The sequence below is a fragment of the Mercurialis annua genome, linkage group LG8, assembly GCF_937616625.2.
Source record: "Mercurialis annua linkage group LG8, ddMerAnnu1.2, whole genome shotgun sequence".
NCBI classification, from domain to species: domain Eukaryota; kingdom Viridiplantae; phylum Streptophyta; class Magnoliopsida; order Malpighiales; family Euphorbiaceae; genus Mercurialis; species Mercurialis annua.
In genome coordinates this window covers 4,817,261-4,840,918 of record NC_065577.1, presented here as the reverse complement: position 1 = coordinate 4,840,918, position 23,658 = coordinate 4,817,261, and the positions used below count along the sequence as shown (strand labels likewise).

At 28.5% G+C, this 23,658-nt stretch overlaps 2 protein-coding genes across 4 annotated transcripts; both read right to left on the bottom strand.

Annotated features, from left to right (window-relative positions):
• Nucleotides 1-1,547: 1,547 nt before the first annotated feature.
• LOC126661110 (polyadenylate-binding protein 2-like) lies at nt 1,548-5,842 on the bottom strand. Of its 3 annotated transcripts, none has more exons than XM_050354892.2 (6): nt 5,726-5,842; nt 5,477-5,579; nt 4,925-4,992; nt 2,153-2,344; nt 1,914-2,041; nt 1,548-1,826 (listed from the first exon to the last, which is right to left on the bottom strand). In XM_050354892.2, exons 1-6 carry the CDS (start codon nt 5,780-5,782, stop codon nt 1,778-1,780), a joined length of 597 nt encoding a protein of 198 aa, XP_050210849.1. In that variant the 5' UTR covers nt 5,783-5,842; the 3' UTR covers nt 1,548-1,777. The 3 variants fall into 3 exon arrangements, with proteins under 3 accessions (XP_050210849.1, XP_050210848.1, XP_050210850.1); XM_050354891.2 differs by having other exon boundaries at nt 5,720-5,839; XM_050354893.2 differs by lacking the exon at nt 5,726-5,842 and adding an exon at nt 2,962-3,461 and having other exon boundaries at nt 5,477-5,492.
• A 3,245-nt stretch (nt 5,843-9,087) lies between these two features.
• On the bottom strand, nt 9,088-18,738 carry LOC126662243 (ent-kaurene synthase TSP4, chloroplastic-like). The gene is made up of 14 exons (XM_050356154.1): nt 18,633-18,738; nt 18,161-18,207; nt 16,435-16,723; nt 15,569-15,749; nt 14,524-14,717; nt 14,250-14,370; nt 14,010-14,107; nt 13,672-13,871; nt 13,026-13,135; nt 12,497-12,595; nt 11,857-12,072; nt 11,093-11,234; nt 10,769-11,011; nt 9,088-9,449 (listed from the first exon to the last, which is right to left on the bottom strand). The coding sequence occupies exons 1-14, from the start codon at nt 18,703-18,705 to the stop codon at nt 9,147-9,149; spliced, it is 2,316 nt and encodes a 771-aa protein (XP_050212111.1). The 5' UTR covers nt 18,706-18,738; the 3' UTR covers nt 9,088-9,146.
• Between the last annotated feature and the right edge of the window lie 4,920 nt (nt 18,739-23,658).

Sequence of the window (23,658 nt, the reverse complement as noted above, 5' to 3'; positions counted from 1 at the left end):
GTGGCTGGGCCACCAGCGAGTTGGACTCGCGATTGATATTTATGATTGGGTTGATCGATTGATTATTAGTATGTTTGAGGATTAAGGTTTCAATCAGATCCTGTACTTGGCTGCATATGATTGATTATGATTTTATGTTTTATTTGAATACTTATTAGTAAATGTATGAACTCACTCAGTATATCCCAATATACTGACCCCTCACAGATTTCCTTTCAGGATAAAGACGCTTTGAAGCAACAGACTTCTATCCTACTTCCAGAAGTCTGTATTTTTGAGTATGTAAAGAAACAGTAATTTACTCTTAGAGCTGCAGTAGATAAGTATTTTGTGAGTCAGCTTGTATATAAAGTTTTCTGTAAATATTACTTTAACGTTTTAAAGTTTTAAACGTTTTACGCTTGCTGCTTTATATATATTGTGACTGCCAGAGGATATGTGTGCCTGGCATGTGTGCTTCTGCATGACACGTGTTTATTTATGTCATGCATGACATTTATGCATTTCGCGAAAAATTATTTTACGTTTTTAGGCTTGCTACGGGTTTCGGAGCAACCACTCCCATTCCCTAGCGCCGGTCTCGGCTCTGAGATTGGGTCGTGACAATGTTGGTATCAGAGCATGGTCCAGTTACCATTGCTTCTGTCAGAAGAGTGATTGATTTTCATAGGATTCTACTGCAGCACATAGGACTCGAGTCTTGTCTTGTCTTTGTTAAGTATTCGTTTGATTTTCAAACTTTCAGCTTTCCCTCTAGGATGTGAGTCTGTCTTATGTGTGTGTTCGCTTGTGATGAGATGCGCGTTTATTACGGTATGCGTTTGCGATAATATGCGGTTATGTGGCTAAGTAACGCTGTTTGTCTTGGTCAGGATGTCTGACCAACGACAAGAACTAGAGCGAGCTGCCGCTGCAGCACGTAATGTTATAGAAGGGGCGCATAACCCAATCGCATCATTAGTTCTATAGATATACAATTAGTCACCATAACCACCAATGATTATCACATTATGCTGAGTTATGCATTATCAGAACATCATGTATAATGATACAATAAGATTAAATAAAAATATTAGGTTAATAGCATCAGTTAATAAGAACATTGGTAAATATTAGGTTAATAGCATCACTTAATAAGAACATTGGTAAAATTAGAGGTGTGCATCCGGTTCAAACACAAACTGAAGTGATTTTTTTTAATCAAACAAAACTAACTTTAAAAGAAATATTAATATTTCAAATCAAACCAACCAACAAATTCAATTGATTTTCAGTTCGATTTGCACTAAAAATAAATTGAAATATTTTAACACTGAAATCAAACATGATAAAAAAACAAAAATTTTATAATAATCTCAAAATCCAAACTTTTTATAACCAAATTTTTTGTGCTTTTAAAATCGAAAAATCAAAATTTTGCCCGGCTTTTCTGTGACTGCAATTTAACTATGAAAAATACAAAACTAGATGAAGCTGAAGCCGAATTGAAGAAGAGGGAAAAGATTGGTTTCCTGAGTACGTCAAACTTAAAACGAATACTCAAATACTTGCAACCCAAGTCAACTAATCACAAATCAATTTCCATTTTCTGGGAATGCACCAGAAAATACACCATTTTAGTACAAAAGGAACTAAGAAAATAAAACCAGAACTAAATAATGCTCATTTCTCCCAATCCATCATTTAAGTATAAAGATGTGGCGAAACTTTGCCATTGCCTGCAATACATATCCAGGAAAATAAAACCAGAACTAAATACTATAAAACAGGCTTAACTTCAGTTATATGGGCTGTAACGCATAGGCATTCTGTATCTCGGGAATTTCCTGCAGTAAACAGGAAAATGCGACAGCTCGTAAACTGAAAGACGATAAAATGGATTCTAAGTTTGTTTACGGAGATTAAACGCCTACCCAAATCCATAAGGAGAATAGAAATAAGGAGGCAACTGAGCGCCCCTAGGAGGAAATCCCATGTATGGGTTGGATCGACGTGGACGAAACTGCTTCATCCCTGGTACGTTGGTCCTTTTAACAGTTACCTAGCAAAATTAAGAAAAGTAAAATAGTTCCTTCATTATTATTATTATATTAAAGTTCAAGATAAAACATTGTATAAACAGATGAGTGTATTTAAAGATGAATTTTTTCACCTTTAGCTGGCGGCCATGTAGTTCTGATTCACTCAAAAGTAGAGCTTCTTGAACAGCTTCTTGCTCTAGGAATTCCACATAAGCATACCCTTTTGGTTGGCCAAACTTGTCGGTACGAATAGTGATCCTATTTACTGTCCCACATGATTGGAAGTGCTGCTGCACTTCTTCAGGAGTGCATGAATAATCCACCTACAACCAAAGTAAAAACCAACGACAAGCGCAGAAAGAAAAATTACAAATTCAGTACATAGCAAATGAATAATCAGGAAGGCAGCCGAGTTTTATCATTCACTCAGATAAAGACCAACAGACTTTTGCCAATTATCATCACATAAACTCTATTGTTGTCTTATTTTAACACTAATAATTTGCATTATGAACTTCCCATAAACCCATCTTTTGAATTTCAAAATAAATCAGACAACCAAAATGCGCAACAAATCAGTAGATGATTATATCTCATCAATCACCACATAGGCAAGCAAACCAAAATAAATAATCCTAGAATTCAACAGACCAGGAAGAAAAAAAACAAAATGACTTCTATTGAAGAAGAATATAGGAGAAAGATCAGGATGCTAACCGAGGTTAAGGTATACTAACTTAGGATGTCACTTAAACTTTCATTAAAGTCATACATCAACTTCATTTCATTTGCATACATTTTTCATTCATTCCATTCTCGAAATCTACTAATCACTCATCTATACGAGTATGGAGACAAATAACAATAGTCGCAAAGAAATCAGAGATCCCTATTATCTATCCCAAGTGAGGAGAAGAAATGGAGATCAAAGACCTCTCACCATATGCAGCATAATGCCTACACATTCGTTGAGCAATAACCTCCATGACAAGCTGCACTGCAGGTTGTAGTTAGTGTACATTAGCTAGTCTTCACCCTTCTTGCAGTTCACACCTCACATTTGATCGAGTCTCAGGAATCCTGAACCACAAATTTCGCCCGCCCGTCCGTTCCAGTCCAAGAACTCAGTTAAGTTTATCTAAATTACTATACTTTTAGCCTAGCCTATAGCTCTCTTGGTTTTCCTTTTTTTTTGTTATGTTCACAAAAATCACCACTTCTCTCTTTTTTAATTCCCTTTCTTTTCTTTTCTCTTCCCATTTTTTTACTTTCCCAAAATAAATGATTGGCCATTGAATCATCTTTTCTGTAAATTTCATTTTTATAATTTTGTTCCTGATCATATTTTCATGCACATTTTTTTTATAAGCCAAGATGATTAATAGTATAAACACTTTTACTCAATCCCAGAACTACTAATCAACTTCAATGATGCCTCACCTGCGATTATAGTCAAAGAAGAAAGTCAAAGGAAGAGTAAAACTGAGAACAATCCACACATAATGAAAACTCAAGCCTATAAAAGAAGTATAACACTCCGCCTATGGAAAAGCATATAGAAATGCTGAATTACAAGAAAAAATTAAACATTCTTTTCTCAATATTGAGAAAAGGAGAAAAAAAGGAAAAGTAATTTTTTTGACATCCAGCACATGGTTTAAAGAAGGTAAATCTAAATTATCAAATGTGTTTGAAACTCTTCATTAAATTGAAAAGAAGAAATCACCACATTCAGCCCTGTTGCAATCCACTATGTCACTCGCAGGTAAAATCAATCACACAAATCCATTTTCCAAGTAATTTCAAGTCGAGGACAGTCTGTTGATTTAAGCAAAAGAAAAACATACTAAAGAGCTGACTTTGACATATGGAAACATCTTTTTATCAAGCAAAATACTTGTGGAAGACCTAGCCGCATTCCAAATTCGGAACATGAAACTAGAAGTCCTCACTAAATAAATAAAAAATCAATAGAATTTTAATGTACACAATGAGTTTTAAATTTTCTTAGATTATTTTATTTGACAACATAATCAACCATAAGGTCCATAACCAGCTTCTTCAATTTCATGTAACACTTGGTTGCATTTTGAAACTTCAACTTCCAAGTACAATTTTGATAAGACAAGAAAAATATGAGAAAGGGGCTTTTAAAGAGCTACGAGAGTTTTGAGAATTTAGTATACATAGGATGACACAAAATATGGGATGAAGAAACTGCCTTCATCTTTTTCTTTCTGCCTTTTCTTTCCTTATTTCTCTTTTCAACAAAAAACAGTCTTATGCTAAATCTTCAGAAATGCAAATAAACCCTTGAGAAAATTTCCGAGTTTAAATTAGTTAGCGAGCAAAACAAAACCAAGCATAAACCTTACTGAAATCCATGCCTTATTATATTATGCCTCCATAAGACCATAGAAGATACAAACAGATCCCTAAAACATGCATTTCTCGCAGAATTTCCCATTTCACCTTCTATTAAAATCACCATACCTTCTGTAGCAAAGCAATCAAGAAAAAGATATCCTTCTAGTTTTCAATGAAGATTTTGTGGTTACCTGATACATATGAACAGTTGAGTTCTAGTAGTAGCTAAGTTGGATTGAATTAAAGATTTTAGCTCCGCATGTAATTATCCAATTTTCCAATATATGTTGCCGTCAGTTTATAGTTCCATCCAGGTCTTGCATACTGATGTCATATAATTTAGAATAGACCAGATTTTAATTCCGTCAATTTGCAAGCTTTACTAGGATTAAAGCAGCTAGAATCACATCAATAATACCCAACAGGGGAATACACATCTAATGGGTTCTTGCAAGTAAATGTGCATTGGCAATTTGGCATTCAAAGTTTTTCGACAGAAAAGTAAACAGTAAAAATAAACAGAAAGAGGAGCTCACATTGCCAACAAACACTGATCGGGAATCTACTTCCTCTCTATTTGCTTGAGACATAGCAGCACCAGGATCTAGTAGCAAACAAAAATCAATAAGAATTGAAGCAAAAGTTAGAAATGTAGTAATGCAATCAACAACATTCAGTATGGTGGTGGTTAACCCTTATCACCTCAAGTCAACTAAGAAAAAAGTACATAGCACAACGAAAAATGAAGTTATGTTTTGAGTAATAACCTTCTTAAATAGCATCGGTACTTCTATTGAAACCTCCTTATTGAACCTCACAACGGATATAGCAGAAACTAAAATCTCGCATCAAAACTACGCAAAATCTACTTCTAACCTCAAAATATATAGTTCAATTTATTCCGATACTAACCTAAACCTAACTAACCATAACTTCCAACATAAAAACACCTCGCAATTTTCAGCTTATACAACATACTTAGCTATAACAAAATGACATTTTAAAGATTATGATACCCAGAATGACCTAGAAACGCAAAATTAAACTAATTTTTTAGGGTTTGAAGTAAAATTAAATAAAGATTAAACCTTGAGAAGAACCCATTTCTTTCTCCACTTTAGCTTGCATCTCCCTTAATGCAGCAGCTTCATCTTCCATTTCTTTCAACCGTTTCTTCATGTCATCAAGCTCCTGAAAATTCATCAAATTAAATTGAAACAAATTCAAGACAACCCAGTACATAATTTGGGGATAAATAAAACCCTAGAAAAAATATCTGGGTGTAATTGAAAAAAATTAGAAGAATTAAGCAGCATTATTAAAATAATTACAGGTACTTGTTCCTCGTTGTTATCTATGCCATCATCCATTAACATATGGTCTTCTCCTTCCATTTTTTCTCTTTGTGCGATGATATCAAAAATCAGAGGAGTTGAGTGTAAATGTTATTGCATATATTTAGTAGTATTTAAACTTTTGTTTTTCAAAGGAAAAGTTCTGAAAACATGCCTTGTGATTAGGTACTTTTGCATTTAAGTTCTCGTAGTTTGTCAATTAGCTAGTTATTATTGAAGTTGACAATTGGTTGATTTTCGTTTTGTTATTGGGTTGGGAGAGAGATTTTTGATGCTAGTGTGAGGAATTGAAATTACAATTTTAGTGAAATTATTATTTTTATGGATAAAAAAGAGAAATTTTTTTACACTACACTGTTTTTTTATTTTATTTATAATTTATATTATCTTTTTTTTTTTTATGAAAAATATCTTTTTCTTTTTAATTTCACAAATACTTTTTCTCACTTTCTAATGATTTATAGATTTTTATGGTGTTTTTAGTGTAATTATGATGTTTACAGTGTAACAATAGTGTATATATAGTGTCTCTATCGTATTTTTGTAGTGTTTTTAGAATGTCTACTACAAAAATACTGCAAATACACCATAAATACCGCATATAAAAAATATAGATACACCCAGTGGCGTAGCCAGAAATTTAAAATAAGAGGGGCAAAAAATCTAAGAAATTCTTATAAAATTATAACTCATTAAATATTGGCTTAATTCCTTAAAAAAATCACACCTTGCACTTTTTCTTCATTTATACTCTGACCTTGTAAAAACACTATTTGTATCCAATTTTGGGTTTTTATGTTTCATCCCTACCCAAAAGCATTAAATTGTACTCTTTTTATTTGAAAAAGAGTTTAAAACATACTTTTTTCTATTTTAAAAAATATAAATAAATCCATAAACTTAAAAAAAATAATCAAACACATCCAAATAATTAATTAATTTTTTTAATTTTATAAAATAATAAAAAAATTAAAAAAAATTATAATTATTTTTAATTTTTTTGTCGGAGATATTTTTAAAAAAAATTAAAAAAAATTGAAAAAATTAAAAAAAATTCGGATATATTTTTTTAAAAAATTAAAAAAATTATTATTATTTTTAATTTTTTGAAAAAGATGGTATTTTTGTACTATTAATAACATTAATATCTAATTAATATATAAGTTAAAAATGAAGGATTGTTTTAAACTCTTTTTCAAATGAAAAGAGTACAATTTAATGCTTTTGGATAGAGATGAAACAGAAAAACTCAAAATTGGGTACAAATGGTGTTTTTACAAGGTCAGGGTATAAACGAAAAAAAAATATAAGGTGAGATTTTTTTAAGGAATTAAACCTTAAATATTTGAAATGGTATTCAAACAACATAAATATATATTTATAAAAAGTTATAATTAATCTCTATGATTTTTCATACTTTAATAGCAATGAATAATAATTATATTATCAATAGAGCTAAATGCATCTTTTTCAAAAGAATCATAAATAAATATTAGTTTTGAATGATAAATTTGTGGTATTTTTGAATGATTAAATTCTTAATATTAAACAAAATCATCGATTTAAATAAATTATAAAAAAGAAATCAAGATATGATTTGTTCTCAAAAAGACTAACAAGATAAAAACAAAATAAAACTAACATACAAATTTGAAATAAAATATTTAAAATTTATAATATTGCCTATTAGGATTAAAGAAGAAAAAAGAAATAAAAAAAAAGAAATTTATATGCCTTAAATTAATGATTCAGCTATTTTCAATACTTAATAGTTATATTTTTTTCCTTTATGAAATTAAGAATAAGTAGTAATTTTTTATATGAAACTAAGAGGGGAAATTGCCCCTCTTAGTCCTCACCTGGCTCCGCCAGTGGATACACTAAAAGACACTAGAAATACACCAGAAATACACTATAACGTATATACACCATAAAAACACTACAAATACACTATAAATCAATTCATTTTTACAAAATCAGTAGCATCAATATAAAAAGAATAAATCTATAGAAAAAACAAAGACAAAATAATTTTATGAATATAAAAATAATAAATTTACAACAACCTCTTTACAAAAATCTAATTTATCACAAAAAATCTAAACAATTATAAAAATCTATAAACGACGTCAAGGAGTCTATCGGAAAAAATGCAACGATGAGAAAATCATTTGAAGAATCGCGGCGATGAGAGATCCACCAAAAAACGTGACGGTGAAAAAATACTACGGAAAAATCACCAGAAAACGCGCGACGGTGAGATGGAAGAAAGCGGCGATCGGAAAAGAAAAGGAGAGGAAGAAAAATTTTATAGGGAGACAAATGAAAAAGAAGAGAAAAATTTAATAGGGAGAGAAAAATAGAGGGAAAGAGAAAATTGATGTGACGAGAGAGAAAAAGTGTGGTGGCTATGAAAATCAAATGATCTAAAATGAGATAAAACTCCAATATATAGTAGGTATATTTGATATTATGTTTTAAATAAGAGTAAAGAGAAATTATGGAAAGATGGGTGAAAATATTGTAAATATGTTTCAAAATGAGGTATTTTGTGTCACGATCCGATTTCCACCCCGAAACTCGAGCCGAAACCGGTGTTAGGGAATGGGAATGATTGTTCCGAAACCCGTAGCAAGCCTAAAACCTTTATAATTTTTTCGCAAATATAAATCTAGATCGATCTCGCATATCCGTTTTCAGAAAACATCGTTTAAAACATTTTTCCGTTTAACGTAAAGACGGTTCTGAAAATATTCATATAGCGAAATCACGTTTTCTGTACATTTATGGATTCTTCATGATTTGCAAGGGGTTGCTTATAGCAGAAGAGCGTGTTGCTAAGATTTGTATTATTTGATAAGGTTTTGTCTATTTTTATACCGAAAAAAACTAGAAAGCAACGACTAGTCAAGCTGGGATTTCAAAACTGATGGAATTCTATCAACTGTAATTGGAATTTCATCAACTACAACTGAAATTTCATAAACTAATGCTGAAAATTCATGCTCAAAGCAGAAAGAAACCTATATGTAATAGATCATGATTTTATAGTTTATAAACTATATTTGCCATTGAAATTCAACAAATGCATACAACAAAGTAGAAAGAATCTAAACTGTTTGGCTATTAAGAAAAGAGGAGAAAAAAATTGATAATTTATCGCTCCCGTACCATAACAAAAATTGAAACTAATTTTTATTGATTGAGAAACTTTCATTACAAAGAAAAATAGTAAGTTCTCTCACTTATTTAGAGTAAGACAAAGTTAATGACATTAAGTTAACAACATCAAAAACATTATTATTTTTATTCAATGACTAAATAAACAAAGTATACTAAAAATAAAATAACCGTAAAATTATCCACGAATTATTATTGGTAAAAGGAGCATAATTGAAGATTTTTAGGGAAGTAAAATTGGTTGATTGATAACTTCATTGAAAGCACTCATCATTTTAGTTGGAGATGTATAGCCATCATCACCCATATAGAAAAGGTGCAAAACATTGCTCATTGTCCAAAAAAAATCTTTGCAAGCTTTAGGAACTATGCTCCCTTCTTTTTGCAACACTATTCTTAGCAACTCTCTTCTATTATTCTCAATTATTTTTGCTATTTTTTCTTGAACCTCTTCTTCTGTTATAGCACCTCTACTATTGATTACTTCTTGATTTAGAATATTAAGTTCCCCCGTTGCACCATCACTCTGCAAAATTAATTCATAAAATTACTAATTTTCATGCATTGAAATGATAAAAACAAAAACTAAAGAGATTGATTCAAGGGAAAATTGTTTTTGGTCTGAATTTTCATAAATTATACTCAATTCTTGAATTAGTGTAAACCAAACCGAAAAATCATCAAAATTGGCTGGTTCGGTTTAATTTCGTTTGATTTTAGTTTGGATCGATTTTGAAATAGCAAAATTTTTGTCAGGATCTATCTAATTCAAACTCAATGCAACGACGGACCACCGATCTCAAACTCTAGGGCTGATTTTACGGAAAATTCGTACATAAACCAAATGTATGGCGGATCGCCCATGTATGAGCGAATTCCGCCATTTAAGAATAGTGGAGTTGTTGTAAGAATGGTCCACGAAAATCTTGTCTAACTAAGGAATTCTCCTGAATATTACTAATTTTGATCCTATTCGGATTCAGCTAACAATATTAGCACAAAATTTGAAAGACAAAATAAATTTATCTATCAATAGCTATATCATTTTTTCCATGTATAATATTGATCTTTAAATTTATCAGTTTGGTCCAATATTTTTTTTCTTCCAAAAATTAGAATTCATTAAAAGAAGATTAAAATACAATCAAAAAAGTCATATGACAAGCTTTAACAATATGATCTTTCCATTCTACTTTATCAAAAATTTAATTAACAACAAAGGAATCAAGCAAAATTAATCGAAAATGAGAAGATTCAAGCCGTGGATCTCGCTAAGGTTGTCAAATTTACAAAGGCCTAATGGTAAAAAAAACCCAAACCTTTACGACTTATTACAATTATATCCAAACCTTTTAATTTTTGTAATAATATCCAAATTGCATTTTTTTTGTTGCAATAATATCCAAATTGCATTTTTTATAGCAATAATAGTCAAATTGATGGCTAAACTTGTTGTTTTCAATTAAGATATTAAGCTATTATTATGTTTTGATGTATAATAATATAGTAAAAGTCCCAAAAAATGGCAAAAACCTCAAAAAAATCACATAAAAAGTGCAATTTGGATATTTTTGCAACAAAATAATGAAATTTGGATATTATTGCAAAAATTAAAAAGTTTGGATATAATTGCAACAAGTCGTAAAGGTTTGGGTTTTTTATGCCATTAAGCCATTTACAAATGATTCATAGGAAGCTTACGCAACATAATGTTGCATATAGGTTTCACATCAGATTGGCCATGATCCAAACAAATCATGAATATATATATATGAAAAAAAATGCTCGACTAAACTCGCAAAATTTTAAAAATATAGCACATATATCGAATGTGATATTACATACCTGAGTTTCAACACGGTCATTGCAAAGTCGACCAAGAATGCTTATGATCATATAAAGCTTTTCATATTCTTCACTATTAACAACTTCTTCAGACATTGACTCCACAAGATAAATTGATGTGAGAACCACTGGTCCTAAGGCAAATGATATGTATCCATTTTGTTTCAATTCTTCCATAGTTGGCACTAGTTTGTATCTTTTCCACTCTGCCTCCTTTAACATAGCCTTCAGCAAGAAGATCCACTGTTCACAAATTACAAAATTAGTTCATGAATTTTGATAATCTTTTGATTTTAACGATTAAAATTGAATTATAATTATTACGAGATCAATCATGTGTTTTTTAACGCATCGTCCTTGTACTTTGCGAGCTTTATCTGCAAGATCATTTGTAGTAGCATAGACTGCATTGAAAAGTATCTCAACTTCTTTGGATTTGTAGCCAATTGTTGCATGATCATCCCATCTGTAGCACATTCAATTTCACATTTTGATTCGAATTAAATATAGTTTAGTGGTTGGTTATCACATTAAACAATGCCATGTGTCACGGAGTAACTGGATATGTAGTTCACAATTTTATGCGTCAAACTAGATCGTGACGGATATATAAAAGATATTGTTTTCGTAGTCGCATATACGAAAACAATATCTTTATTTTATAAGTTTGTGATAAACTATGGCATTGTTATGGCTGACTAATTCTGCCTCTATTTTTAAAATTTAGGAAGGGAACAAGAGTATAAAATAGAAGAGGGCTGATGAATCAAACAAAAATTGCAAAATTGTAAATATTTTTATATTGAACTGAATCGAAACGAATCAAACTAGTCTACTCAGTTGATTTTTTTCTTTTTGGTTCATTTTGCATTAAGCTAAACTATAATTTTTTATTATTCAAAACCAAACTGAACTAAAAACATCAAATTTTTTATAGTATCAAATCCAACCGAACCAAATTTATTGGTTTAGTTCGGTTTTTTGATTTAGTTTGATTTTTTTTATACCCCTAGTACAAATGATGGATTTAAGAAATATCATACTTTAAATTGAGAGTTCTAGATGAACGTTGAAAGATTGAGGTATACCTTTCAATTAATTCGATCAAGTTTGATAATTCCTCCATAGAACCACCATAATCAAAAAAGTCATCAACAATAGTTGTCAAAACAGAATTTTGAGCCCAAGAGGTACGAGCATCAGAGTATATAGGTTGAAACATGCTTGAAGAAATGGAAAAAGAAGTATATTTAATTGTTTGCCTTGCAAACTCTAATTTGTCAATGCCACATTTCTTGATCCATCTGCATATATTCAATTTTCAAATATGACATACAATTAATATAAATATATTTGGATATTAAAAATTAATGTAGTTACTGAATTAGACTTATACTCATTGTTTCATTTGTTACATTTTGATGACTGAGTTTCTAATTATATATCAAGATAAAGACACTATAGTAGTTCGGACCAAAATTTCTTGCGGCAACGAACACGACGGATACCACACAAATTTTGCTGCTACATAAGTAATTTTTAATCTGAATTGCTATAGTAACTTCTCTTCGGTAGAAAAATGAAAATTCGATTATCAAAATGTACGAATAAAATGATGATAACCGTTATGTAACGGACTTATAAATTCAACAACCACAAAAAAGATTGAACACTTAAATTTTCTTTGTTCAAGTGAAAAATAGAGATAGGATAAATTAATTTAAGTACCCCTCGAGATAGTCGAGTTCTTTTCGATGCATGGATTGACACTTATTATAATCTTTGAATGAGAATGTCAAGAGATCTTTATTCTCAACATTGCAGAACCTACAAAAATTTCAGAATAAAAAGTGCCAGACGATGAGTGTGATCCATTTTTGTCATTATAATAAGGGGCAATTATAATAAAATTACGAATTTTAACGTATTTTATAATTACAATATAAAATTTCGATTTATCAATTCAAACACGCACGGTTTTCGATTTTTGGCCATTTGAAAACACATTAAAATTTTGATATACTTTTGTTGATGTAAATGCCAAAAAATAAGAATTTTTAATATAATTTTGGCATACACGTCAATAAAAATATTTCAGCAATTTAATTTATGCTTTAAATTGTAAGATATTAAAATTTAGTTTTTGAAATTAAAATTCGGTGGTATTATTATAAAATATATTAAACTTTATAATTTTATTTATAATTAACCTAAACACAATTACTTTTGATTTTTAAACATGAACCTTACTTATTACCTGTAAGATGTTTTAAGAAGTGAGACATTATCTGTATTATAATTCTCAATGAATCTTCTATGTTCAAGTCGTACCAAATTGGCTTGTATGTGATTTAGAGCATAATCCACCTGATCGAATAATCAATATCAATTTTCCCTTGATTTTCAGAGTTATGCTATAATCAATGGTTAATTAATTACTATAATATCCTTGACCGGCCTTCAGCAAAAATTTGCAACTTAATAGTCTGACTTTGTAATTTTTTACAGTTTCATGCGATTATGTTATTTGAATCTACCAAGTACGTAATAATTCTATTCATTAGATACATCAGTTTCAGATGACTCGATTGTATAAAATTGCAAATATTAAAAGGTCAAGTATAAAGTTGCAAAAAATAAAAGGCCATACATGAGATTACAAATAATTAAAAGGTCGTGCATGATATAAAATTATAAATTTTACTAAAGAAACATTTTATAGTAGTTAATCATATAATAAATTTTATGATTATAGCTAATTATACTGTATGGGAATATATCTGACCAAATGGTTGATATTTTTTTTTATTCTACAAACACTTTCAAATTAAAAAATTCATGACAATTACTGTTTTTTTTTAATTATTTCGTTCATTTTCTGTTTCAGGATTTTTATTTCTTACCTCTGAATGCAAACTTTTGTCAGCAATTTTCTCATTTGCCAATTCTTGTTGAAGATAAGTGCTCGTCCAAGAACTAATTTTATCAAGAATAGGCTCATCCTCAAATATTGTAGTTTGTGAAGCTTTGAACAATTCAAGTATTGATTTGGTATCTTTTTCATAGTATAAACTCTCTTGTTCTTCAAAAATTGCTAAAGCATCTGCACGAAAATTTTATAAAAAAATCCGCTAAATAATTATTAAATAAAATCAAAGATAATTATATTCATTTATAAATAAATTTTATGTAATTTTATAAAATTTATTTGAACTAAACACGTCGTAATTTTAAAAATTACCTGAAAAAACAACATATCCATTTGAGCGTAGGAGACGGAATGCCATGGCACAACAAGTAGGGTCCAAAAATATTTCTTCACTTCCTTCTATCCAACATCTGCCCAACAAATCAATGTGTCATTTTCTTTTATTAAAATTAAAAAGTGCTCATACACACCAGTTTCAATATCGATTCGGTTTTTAAAATACCGTTGGTTTTAAGACAACGAGTTAGAAAACTCCGTTCTAAGCCGAATTACCTGTATATATCATTCAGTACTGTTTGTTTATCATCACTGACATATCTATCAATTCCTAACTTTTCCAAGCTATCGATTACAGAAAGACGGACATAGATTTCGAATGGATAAATTGCAGGTACTGAATTGGAGAAAAGAAAAAATAAATCAGTCAAAATAACATGTTTTTATGAAACTAATTACAAATATGTATTAAAATCAAATGATTTTTTTATGAAACTAATGACAAATAATAAAACCAATTTTTTCTTTATATAATATTTACTAAAAATACCTGCATTTTGGAATTTGTTTGTCAAGGAATTCAAGTAATTTAAACACTTCTCATCCTGAATATGGATCAAAGCAGCAGCTGTTGAAGATGGGGAATTAAAAAGTGATCCATTACTCCTTTGATTTTTCATTATTTCATTCCAGTCCTTTAAACCTTCTGCAACATATGCTAGATTTCTTCTTTTATTCTTCAGGCTGCACAACGAACAAGTAATTTTGGTACTCATATTCCAATTTTGCAAAGGCAGTGTGTATTTAATATTATTCAAAGTGAGCATAAAATTGACATATTTATTATGAATAATTAAATTATGCCAGTTTCGCATAAGAATATTTGTGATTTGTACTAAACATATATGTACAGACAACAAATTAAAAAAATGAAGAATTAAATTAATCAAAATAAAATAAATTTAGTTTAATAAAAATTTAGTCCATAATTTAGAAAAGTTTATAAATATTTAAAACAATATCAATCAAATTTAATCAAATTGGTATTTTATTATATAAAAAAGTATATATTTTAATGTTACTATATTTTTTTATGATTTTTTAAATATGGATTAATTGGTGGAATGAAATATAAAAAAATTAATTCTTCTATCAATTGAATCATTTATTTGGTTTTCTATTTATCATTTAGATATAATTGATATAAAATATAGAATTATTGTTCCAAATTGATATATTAGTTTGTACATTTATATATTCTAATTTTATTATCATAATTAGAGTTATTTACATGTTAAATTGCGACATTTTTATGTTTGTAGAAATTTAAAAAATTACATCACACATTCCATTATTTTTAAGTTTAATATTTGAAAGTTTATTTTTATTTTCACGAAATATAAGGCTACAAAATATGAACTAAAAATAAAAATATACTATAAAAAATTAAATATATGGCGTAAGTACATAACATTTTAAACGATGTGTTTTTTTTTTAAACAAAGGCTAAAAAACGATGTGCTTTATTGCTATAAATGACGAATGTCCATGATTTAATTCATTTTACCAAGGGTAAAGCTGGAAAATGTAATAACCTTTCAGTTTCCAAATCTCGGTTTAGAAGCATGGCCTCAACTAATGATTGGTTCGAACCAAGGTTCAAACCCATGTCTCTGCCCGACTCAATCATGCTCGGAAATATTAAGTCAAACCCAACCGGACAAAGTTGACGTTTGTCCATTGCAGCCGAAATGTTTGAGTCAATAAACTCCAAACCTATCGCCAATCACATGCTAAGTCATATTAGTACTTTGACTAGATAAACCTCAAATTAAAGAAGTCAACATGAATCCAGCCAATTTATTGAATTCTGACTGTTTTTTTTTACTACGGTAGAATCTAATTACGTTAATAGTTAGTGGTTAGTAGTTAAACTTCCATTTTTAATTCAGCCTTAAACACTGGCCCTACTGAGACTCGAAACCGAGATCTCAGAAATGCACTGGAGCGTCTTAATCATTCGAGCTAGCCTCATTGGCTTTGATCGATTTTAATTTAATCAATTTGAAAATTTAATTTCACTCTTGGCAAAAACGTAATTAAACGGTAAGTGGAACTTTTAATAGTACTAGTACTATTTTTATTTATTTAAACTAGCTACATAGAAATGTGCAAAAATCAAATAAAAAAAAATCAAGCTGAATAAATCCGATTAAATTAATTCGGTTCAATCTCATAATATGATTTTTTTTAGTTCGGTTTAACTGCAGGCATACAAAGATTTAATTAAGTTTGAGTGCAAATTAAAGTGAACTCAAAAATTCAATTTAAATACTCAATTGAACTGGTTCGGTTCAATTTGATTTGATATTTTTATATATTTATAAATTTGATCCGATTTAATTAAAAATAAAATAAAATTTCAGTTTATTTTGATTCGGTTCGAATAGATAGAATGCACCTTTATGTACAAGTTGTTGGCCGACATTCCATCTTTGAAGGGCAAGAACACAAGCCAAAGTTGAAGAAAGTGAGTCTTTAATCAACAATGGATGGTTAGGATCAAGACCCCATGAACCATTAGGTTGTTGATTGTTCATGACCCAACTCAAACATTTTGGGTAAAGCGGTTGGTTTGATGAACCGAAGCTAGGAACCATTGCAACCCATGCAGTGTCATATGATGATACTGATAACTCTACTTTTCTTAACATTTCCTTTATTTTTGAACCCATTGCTCCTTCTGTATCCTGCATATCCAACATAACAACTTGAGTAAAAATAATATTGTAGACGATATCAAAGTTTAATAATAATTTATAATTTGAAATAAACTCGTTTAGGTCATTAATATTTTTCAATAAAAGTTCATTATGCTCCGAACCATGTTAAGCATAGGGGCCTGAATGAGTCCATTTTAAAATATTAAGGGTATTATTTATACTTTTCCAAATTATAAGGGTATAGATGATTTTGAGCCAAATATTAAGACATATATGACCATTAACCCAAAATGTAACTACTCTATTAATAAATTATTAATGTTTTAATTTAATTGTTACTTAAATACTATAGCATAAACTACTACTTTAACTAATTCATAAAACAAACTATTACTACTATTTCAATATAATAATTTATAAAATAGTATAATTAATTTATTTATTAATGTTTGTCTAATTTAATGATTAATTAAAAATTATACTATAATTGACAAATAATATTATAAGCCACATGTGAGGTACATAAAATAATACTAATCTATACTATATATAAAAGCACGGATAGGGGGAGGGGGCGGGAGGACAGACAAATTTACTGAATAATCATTTTCAGTTTATTACTAAATAAAAGTTTTATAGTCATTAACTAATTAGTTATTTAATTAATCACTATTATAATTAAAGTTCTAATTAGAATAGGTAGCTAAATTATCTCCAATTTAGTTTTTAGTATGTAAAAACTAACTAAATTGTCTCCAAATTAATAGGGATACCTATCTTTTAGTTTGATTGAACTACAAAATTAAAATATTGTATTTGGTCAATATATTATTATTTAAATTTCAATCTTATTATTTTTAAAGATATTATTAATAAAATTAAGTAATTAAGTAATTATGGTTATTATAAAACCAAAACAAAAATAAATTCAATATGAAAAAAATTTAATAACCGAATATATTATATTTACTTTTATAAAATTTTAACTAATTTAATATTAATTATAAATAAAAAATTGATATAATTATAATATATTTATTAATATATATTACGTTACGAGCCACGTGCATAGCACGTAATGTGAAACTAGTACTAAAAAAGTTGTTAGGAAGAGAAATTTTTATGTAGACTCGGTCTACCACGTCATCCGTAGACTAACCTATCACATTATGACACGTCATTAAAATGATGGCAATCTTGTAAATTCTTTTTTACTTATTTACACCTTTAAATAGTAATATTATAAGATTGCCATCATTTTAATGACATGTCATAATATGATAGATTTGGTCTACGGATGACGTAATAGACCGAGTCTACCTAAGAATTTCTGTGTTAAGAAAAGGTTACATTTAGGCAATGCACATTGCACAACAAATCTTTATCGTTATTTAAAACTTCTAACAGCCGTATTTTGAGATTTGGTTACCAAAAGTTCAGGTTATTTTGGTTGTTGTCACTTACTGATACAGGAATCTTGGTCCTTTGATTGAGTTGTTCAACGGTCATGCCTGCACAAGACAATCAAGAAACATTTTACATAAAACAGTTATCAACATTTTATTTATAATATTTTTATAAATTAATATCTTTTAAAAACAGGAAGTTATCCACTCATTTTATATGGAATTTTACATACGTAATTGCCGATTTTTTTTTTCATGTTCAGCTTTTCATATCAACTTATTCATCATGATTAAAACGACAATAACATAATAACCAAACGACAAGTTATATTTATAGACTCCAATATAAAATGATCAGAGAACATTCTATTTTAAAAAAATATTAGTTGGATTACCAAATTATTATAAATAAAATGTTAGTAACTGTTTTTTAAAAATACATAATTTTGTAACCACAAATTGTTTAAACTCGCAAACCACCATTTTTAACAATTTTGAAGAACTGTAGAAAAAATATAAAGGAAATTCACCAGTTAGAGATTTGGCTTCCCATCTTTTTCCTTGTGAGAAAATTTTGGAACTGTTTGTGCTGCTGAATAACATTTTTTCTTTCAGAGTTAGGGATTGATTTATGAGTGTGTTGCTTTTGATAATATATCATGTGTATTTATAGGTGTGCTTGCGGCTGAAAGACAAATTAAAACATTATTTTATACTGATATTGTCCACTTTAAATGAAATTAGTTGATAGTGATGTTATCATAATTTGATCTAGAAGTTTAATATTCTATTACCTCCTCTTTGTTATCATTTAGAAAACTATTTCCACAAAAAGAAAAAACTAATTTTAACCTTTGAAAAAAAAATTAATTTTTATTTTATCCCTATTAACTCTATGTGAATATCATAATTTAAAATTTACAGAAATTAATATTGCTTTATATGTTAAAGAAAATATATTAACTATTAAAAAATTAAAACTGATAATTTTTTAAAAAAAATAGGAGAGTTCAATTTCTTTTAATTAAAGTTTAATAATGTTAAAAAAAATCAATCGTTTTTAACTTTTTATTTATCTATCCAAAGTTTTTAAAATTAAAATCTATTTAAATCTAATTTTTTTGTTACAATTTTTATTTCAATCATGCAACTAATTTCAATTATCAGTTGAATTTTTATACTAAGTCATTAGTTACCAATTTGTTTTTATAATTATAAAATTTAATTTTTAATTCAAAATAAATCAGAAACAACAATAAGTTAATTGTAAATTACCTATTTTTTAGTATTTCATGCAAATAAAATAAAGTTAAAAAGTTAAAATGAAATAAAAACATGAGATTAAAAATAGACATAGTTAAAACAAAATTATGATAGATTTATAGATTTTAATTTTTTCAAATAAATTTATATTTTTTTTAATTTTTGACAACATTACAACTTTAATTAAATATTGTATTTATTAGAAATATTGACAAAACAAATCCTAACGTTTCACTTGTTTTGCGATTTAAACTTAACGTTTAAAAGTCTACGAAACAAATTCTAACCTTTCCAATTTTTGAATTTTGTAGCGCAAGCAGTTTTCCGGCCCTTATTTGCTTATGTAGTAGCTATATTATTGGCATATTTAACCCTAGCATTTTAAAATTTTGCAAATAAAATTCCAACGTTTCACATTTTTGCAACCTATAATCTAAAAAAGATGATAAAATGGTTAGAATTCAGAATGAGACTATAAAATGAAAAAATTGAAAAGGTTAGTATTTATTTCGTAAAATTTAAACATTAAATATAAATCGCTAAAAAAGTAAAACGTTAAAATTTGTTTTACCAATATTCCTACTTATTATGACTAAAATAAATGGAGTTTGGACTTATTGGTCCATGATGAACATGTCAGAGTGTCAAAATTTGTCAAGTTAGTCTAGGCGTGGATTATTCTAATTAGCAAACTAAAATTCTTGTTTCAAAAAAATGGACGTTGATCAAAGTTTTTAATTAACGATATAATGTCACATTAGTCATGAATTAGCTTTATTATACCAATGCCATTCCTCTTTGGCCTAATGAGAAATTAATTTTATCATATTATAATTTCGTAAATTGCACCCAAATTTATATTTTCATATTTTCATTTTACCATTAAAATTAAATTGAACTTTTTTTTATTTAGGAGAAATTTATAAAAATGCTTTTAAAATACTATTTGAACTCTTTTTTACTTAAAAAATTAAAAATAAATAGCTTATTTGAATTTTTCGAATGAAAAAGAAATTAATTTAGTACTTGATAATAAAATTGATGTGTAAAGGTGTGATTTGAGCGTAATTGACGAAAAGTGAAACTGAAAAAAGGCTAAAAGGAACCAATAAGCTGTAGCTCAAATGGTATTAGCGCTAGACAGCAAACTGCTAGGTCGTGGGTTCGATTCCTCCCACAAGCGCTCCCCCCTCCCTAATTATCAAAAAAAAAAAAAAGGCTAAAGGTGAATGGTTTTTTGCAATAGGCCTTTTTCTCTACGAAAATCCGTCATTAATTATTTTCTCTATTTTATTTATATACATATATATCAGTAATAAAATTCGAATAACACTTTAAATTAAATTATAAAAGACACATTTAAGAATTTCTACTTTTTTAGTACATAATACATGAGGTGTCCTGAATGAATCCCAGCTATTAGACGACACTTTTAAACCTTACACATTCAGATTCGTCCTCAGTCGAGCCGGGTAGGTCTTTTGCAGGAGATAAATTCTAACCTCAAGTTTTAAACGGCGGCATATATGAGTACGGTTCGAATACGCAATTTCAATTGAATAGTGAGAGCGTTTTACTAACTCATATGCGTCTTGAAATTAAGAATTTATATCCATTGCATCATTTAATATTCAAAGCAAATAAAAACAGAAATGAAATGTGATTTTAGCTGAAATTGGAAGATTAAATGAAATTTCTTAGCTGTAGAAAAATTACTCTTAACACAAACTAATACACAATTAGTCAAAAACGACGTCTTTTTACTTTTAAAGATAATCAATGTAATCTGATTCAACTTTGAAGAGTTTGAAACAAAAGAAAATCCAAGCTATTGGAGTACTGAGTCTGAAGGGCGTTAAGATCTTGACAGTCTTATGACTTTTATTCATACTAGTTTCGCATTACGTGCTATGCACGTGACGCGTAATGTGACTCATCAATTTATATATTAAATAATTCAATTATAGTTATAACAATTTATTTTATCTATAATATTAAATTAGCGTAATGTGGCTTACTACTATATGATTTATTAATTATATTAATTAAATTTGTTACAATAATGCTAGTATGTTTTAAAATAAATTCAAAATAAAAGCAAATAAAAGTTCAATCTTTTTTAAAACTAATCTCAAACAAATCAAGAATCATATATTGAAAAGAAAAAAAATAGTAATATAAATAGTATTAGCCGCCATTGAAGAAACAAAATTTTGCATATTGTGCATATATGTCCGTAATAGGTTTTGCCTTCTCTACAAATTGAAACAGGAAAAGTGGAATAAGATCAACCAATCTAATTTTTAAGAGAAGTTTAAATATATTGTCTCTGTTATTTTTTTTATCTCCGTACACTATAAAATAGGTTAGTAGTTTAATTGTATTAAAAGTAGTTTAAGTTAGCTATTATTTAGATAGAATAATTAACTTAGCTATTATTTAGATAGAATAATTGTTGTTTAATAATAAATTAAAATAGCATTACAGTGTTTAATAATAATTAAAATATTACTAAGGGTATTTGCGTAAAAGTGCCTGTCCCCCCCCCGTCCGTGCTTTTATCTTGTTTAATAATAAATTAAAATAGCATTACAGTGTTTAATAATAATTAAAATATTACTAAGGGTATTTGCGTAAAAGTGTCTGTCCCCCCTCCCCCCATCCGTGCTTTTATACATAGTATAGATAGTGAGTTTAAATTTCAAACTTGATACCATTCAATAAATATTTAGACCATACTTGTATTTGAGTACTTTCTTAGAGATTATTATAAGGATAAGCTTAAATCGGATATTAAACTCCCTGGGTCACTCAAGTCTCAGGAAATTTCAAAAAGATCACTAAAGTCAATTTTCTTACAAAATGGTCACTGAATTATACTTTTTATTACAAAAGGGTTCACCCATATAAAACGACGTAAAAACCTAACATTTTTGCTTACGTGGCATGCCAAAATTACAAAAAGGAACATAGTTTAGTGACCTTTTTGTAACTAAAGGAATAACCCAATGATTATTTTGTAGTTCACAAAAAGTTTAGTGTTCTTTTCGTAACAATAGAAATATTTTTGTAATAAAAGGTATAGTTCAGTGACCACTTTGTAAGAAAATTGACTTTAGTGATCTTTTTAAAATTTCCTGAGACTTGAGTGACTCAGGGAGTTTAATATCCGCTTAAATCCCATATGCATATACTTTTAATATGTGAATTAGTTTTTGTACCTTAAGAGTTTACCTCTCGCAAGGAACCTTCACGGTTTGAATGGAGATTAGTTTAAATGTAAAAAGTTTAAAGGTGTCGTCTCATAGTCGAGACCCGTTCAGAAAATCTCATGGATCCTGTACAAAAAAATAGAAGAACCGAACATCTCAATTACAGGATATTTTGTGCTATTTTTAGTATTAATATAGCAAAATACTACATATAGCATAAATTTTAAATTTAAACTCTAATATATGATGTTATATTAAAGGACTAATGCAAAAAAAGTCAAATTTTTATAACTTGTTGCAATTTAAACCAAACCTTTTAATTTTTATAATGATAGTCAAATTATATTTTTTTGCTATAATAATAGCCAAATTGGTGGCCAGACTTGTTGTTTTCAATTAATATTAGGTTATTATTTTTTTTTAAAAGTTACCGGAAGTGGCAAATAACTCAAAAAAAAAAACTCAAAAATTTTCACATAAAAATGCATTTTGTCTATTAATGCAACGAAAAAAAAATACAATTTGTCTATTATTACAAAAATTATAAAGTTTGGTTTAAATTGTAACAAATTTTAAAGGTTTGGCTTTTTTTTTCTCTCGCCATTAGACCTATATTAAATGCATAAAATGGGTGTTTAACAGGTTCTAATTTTTGTTTTTAATATTTGTTTAGGAGTATTTATCCTAGGCATGATTAGTGTTTAATTAACACATTGAGAGATGGTTAATTAGATAAACCAACATGATTAGCCGAATGTTGAGTTGATTGATTAATTGCTTGTCATATAGTTGGTCATGCTTAGTATCACGAGAGTGAGTGAGGCTTAATTGATTGTTAGATTAGTGGCTTTGTTGTTCTTTGAAACTCGAGAGACAAGGAACAATGCATTAGACGCGACTCGACCCTTGTTTACATGCCATGCTATCCGTTTCCATGATTTGCAATATCTAGTAGTTAGTGTCAACCCTTAAACGTCTTAGTTTATTGATATCTCCGTTTTATATTTGATTATTAATTGCTAGTTAATTGATCCATTAATTGTTTATTTGCTTTTTTTTGTTGATTTGGTTTGGATTGTCC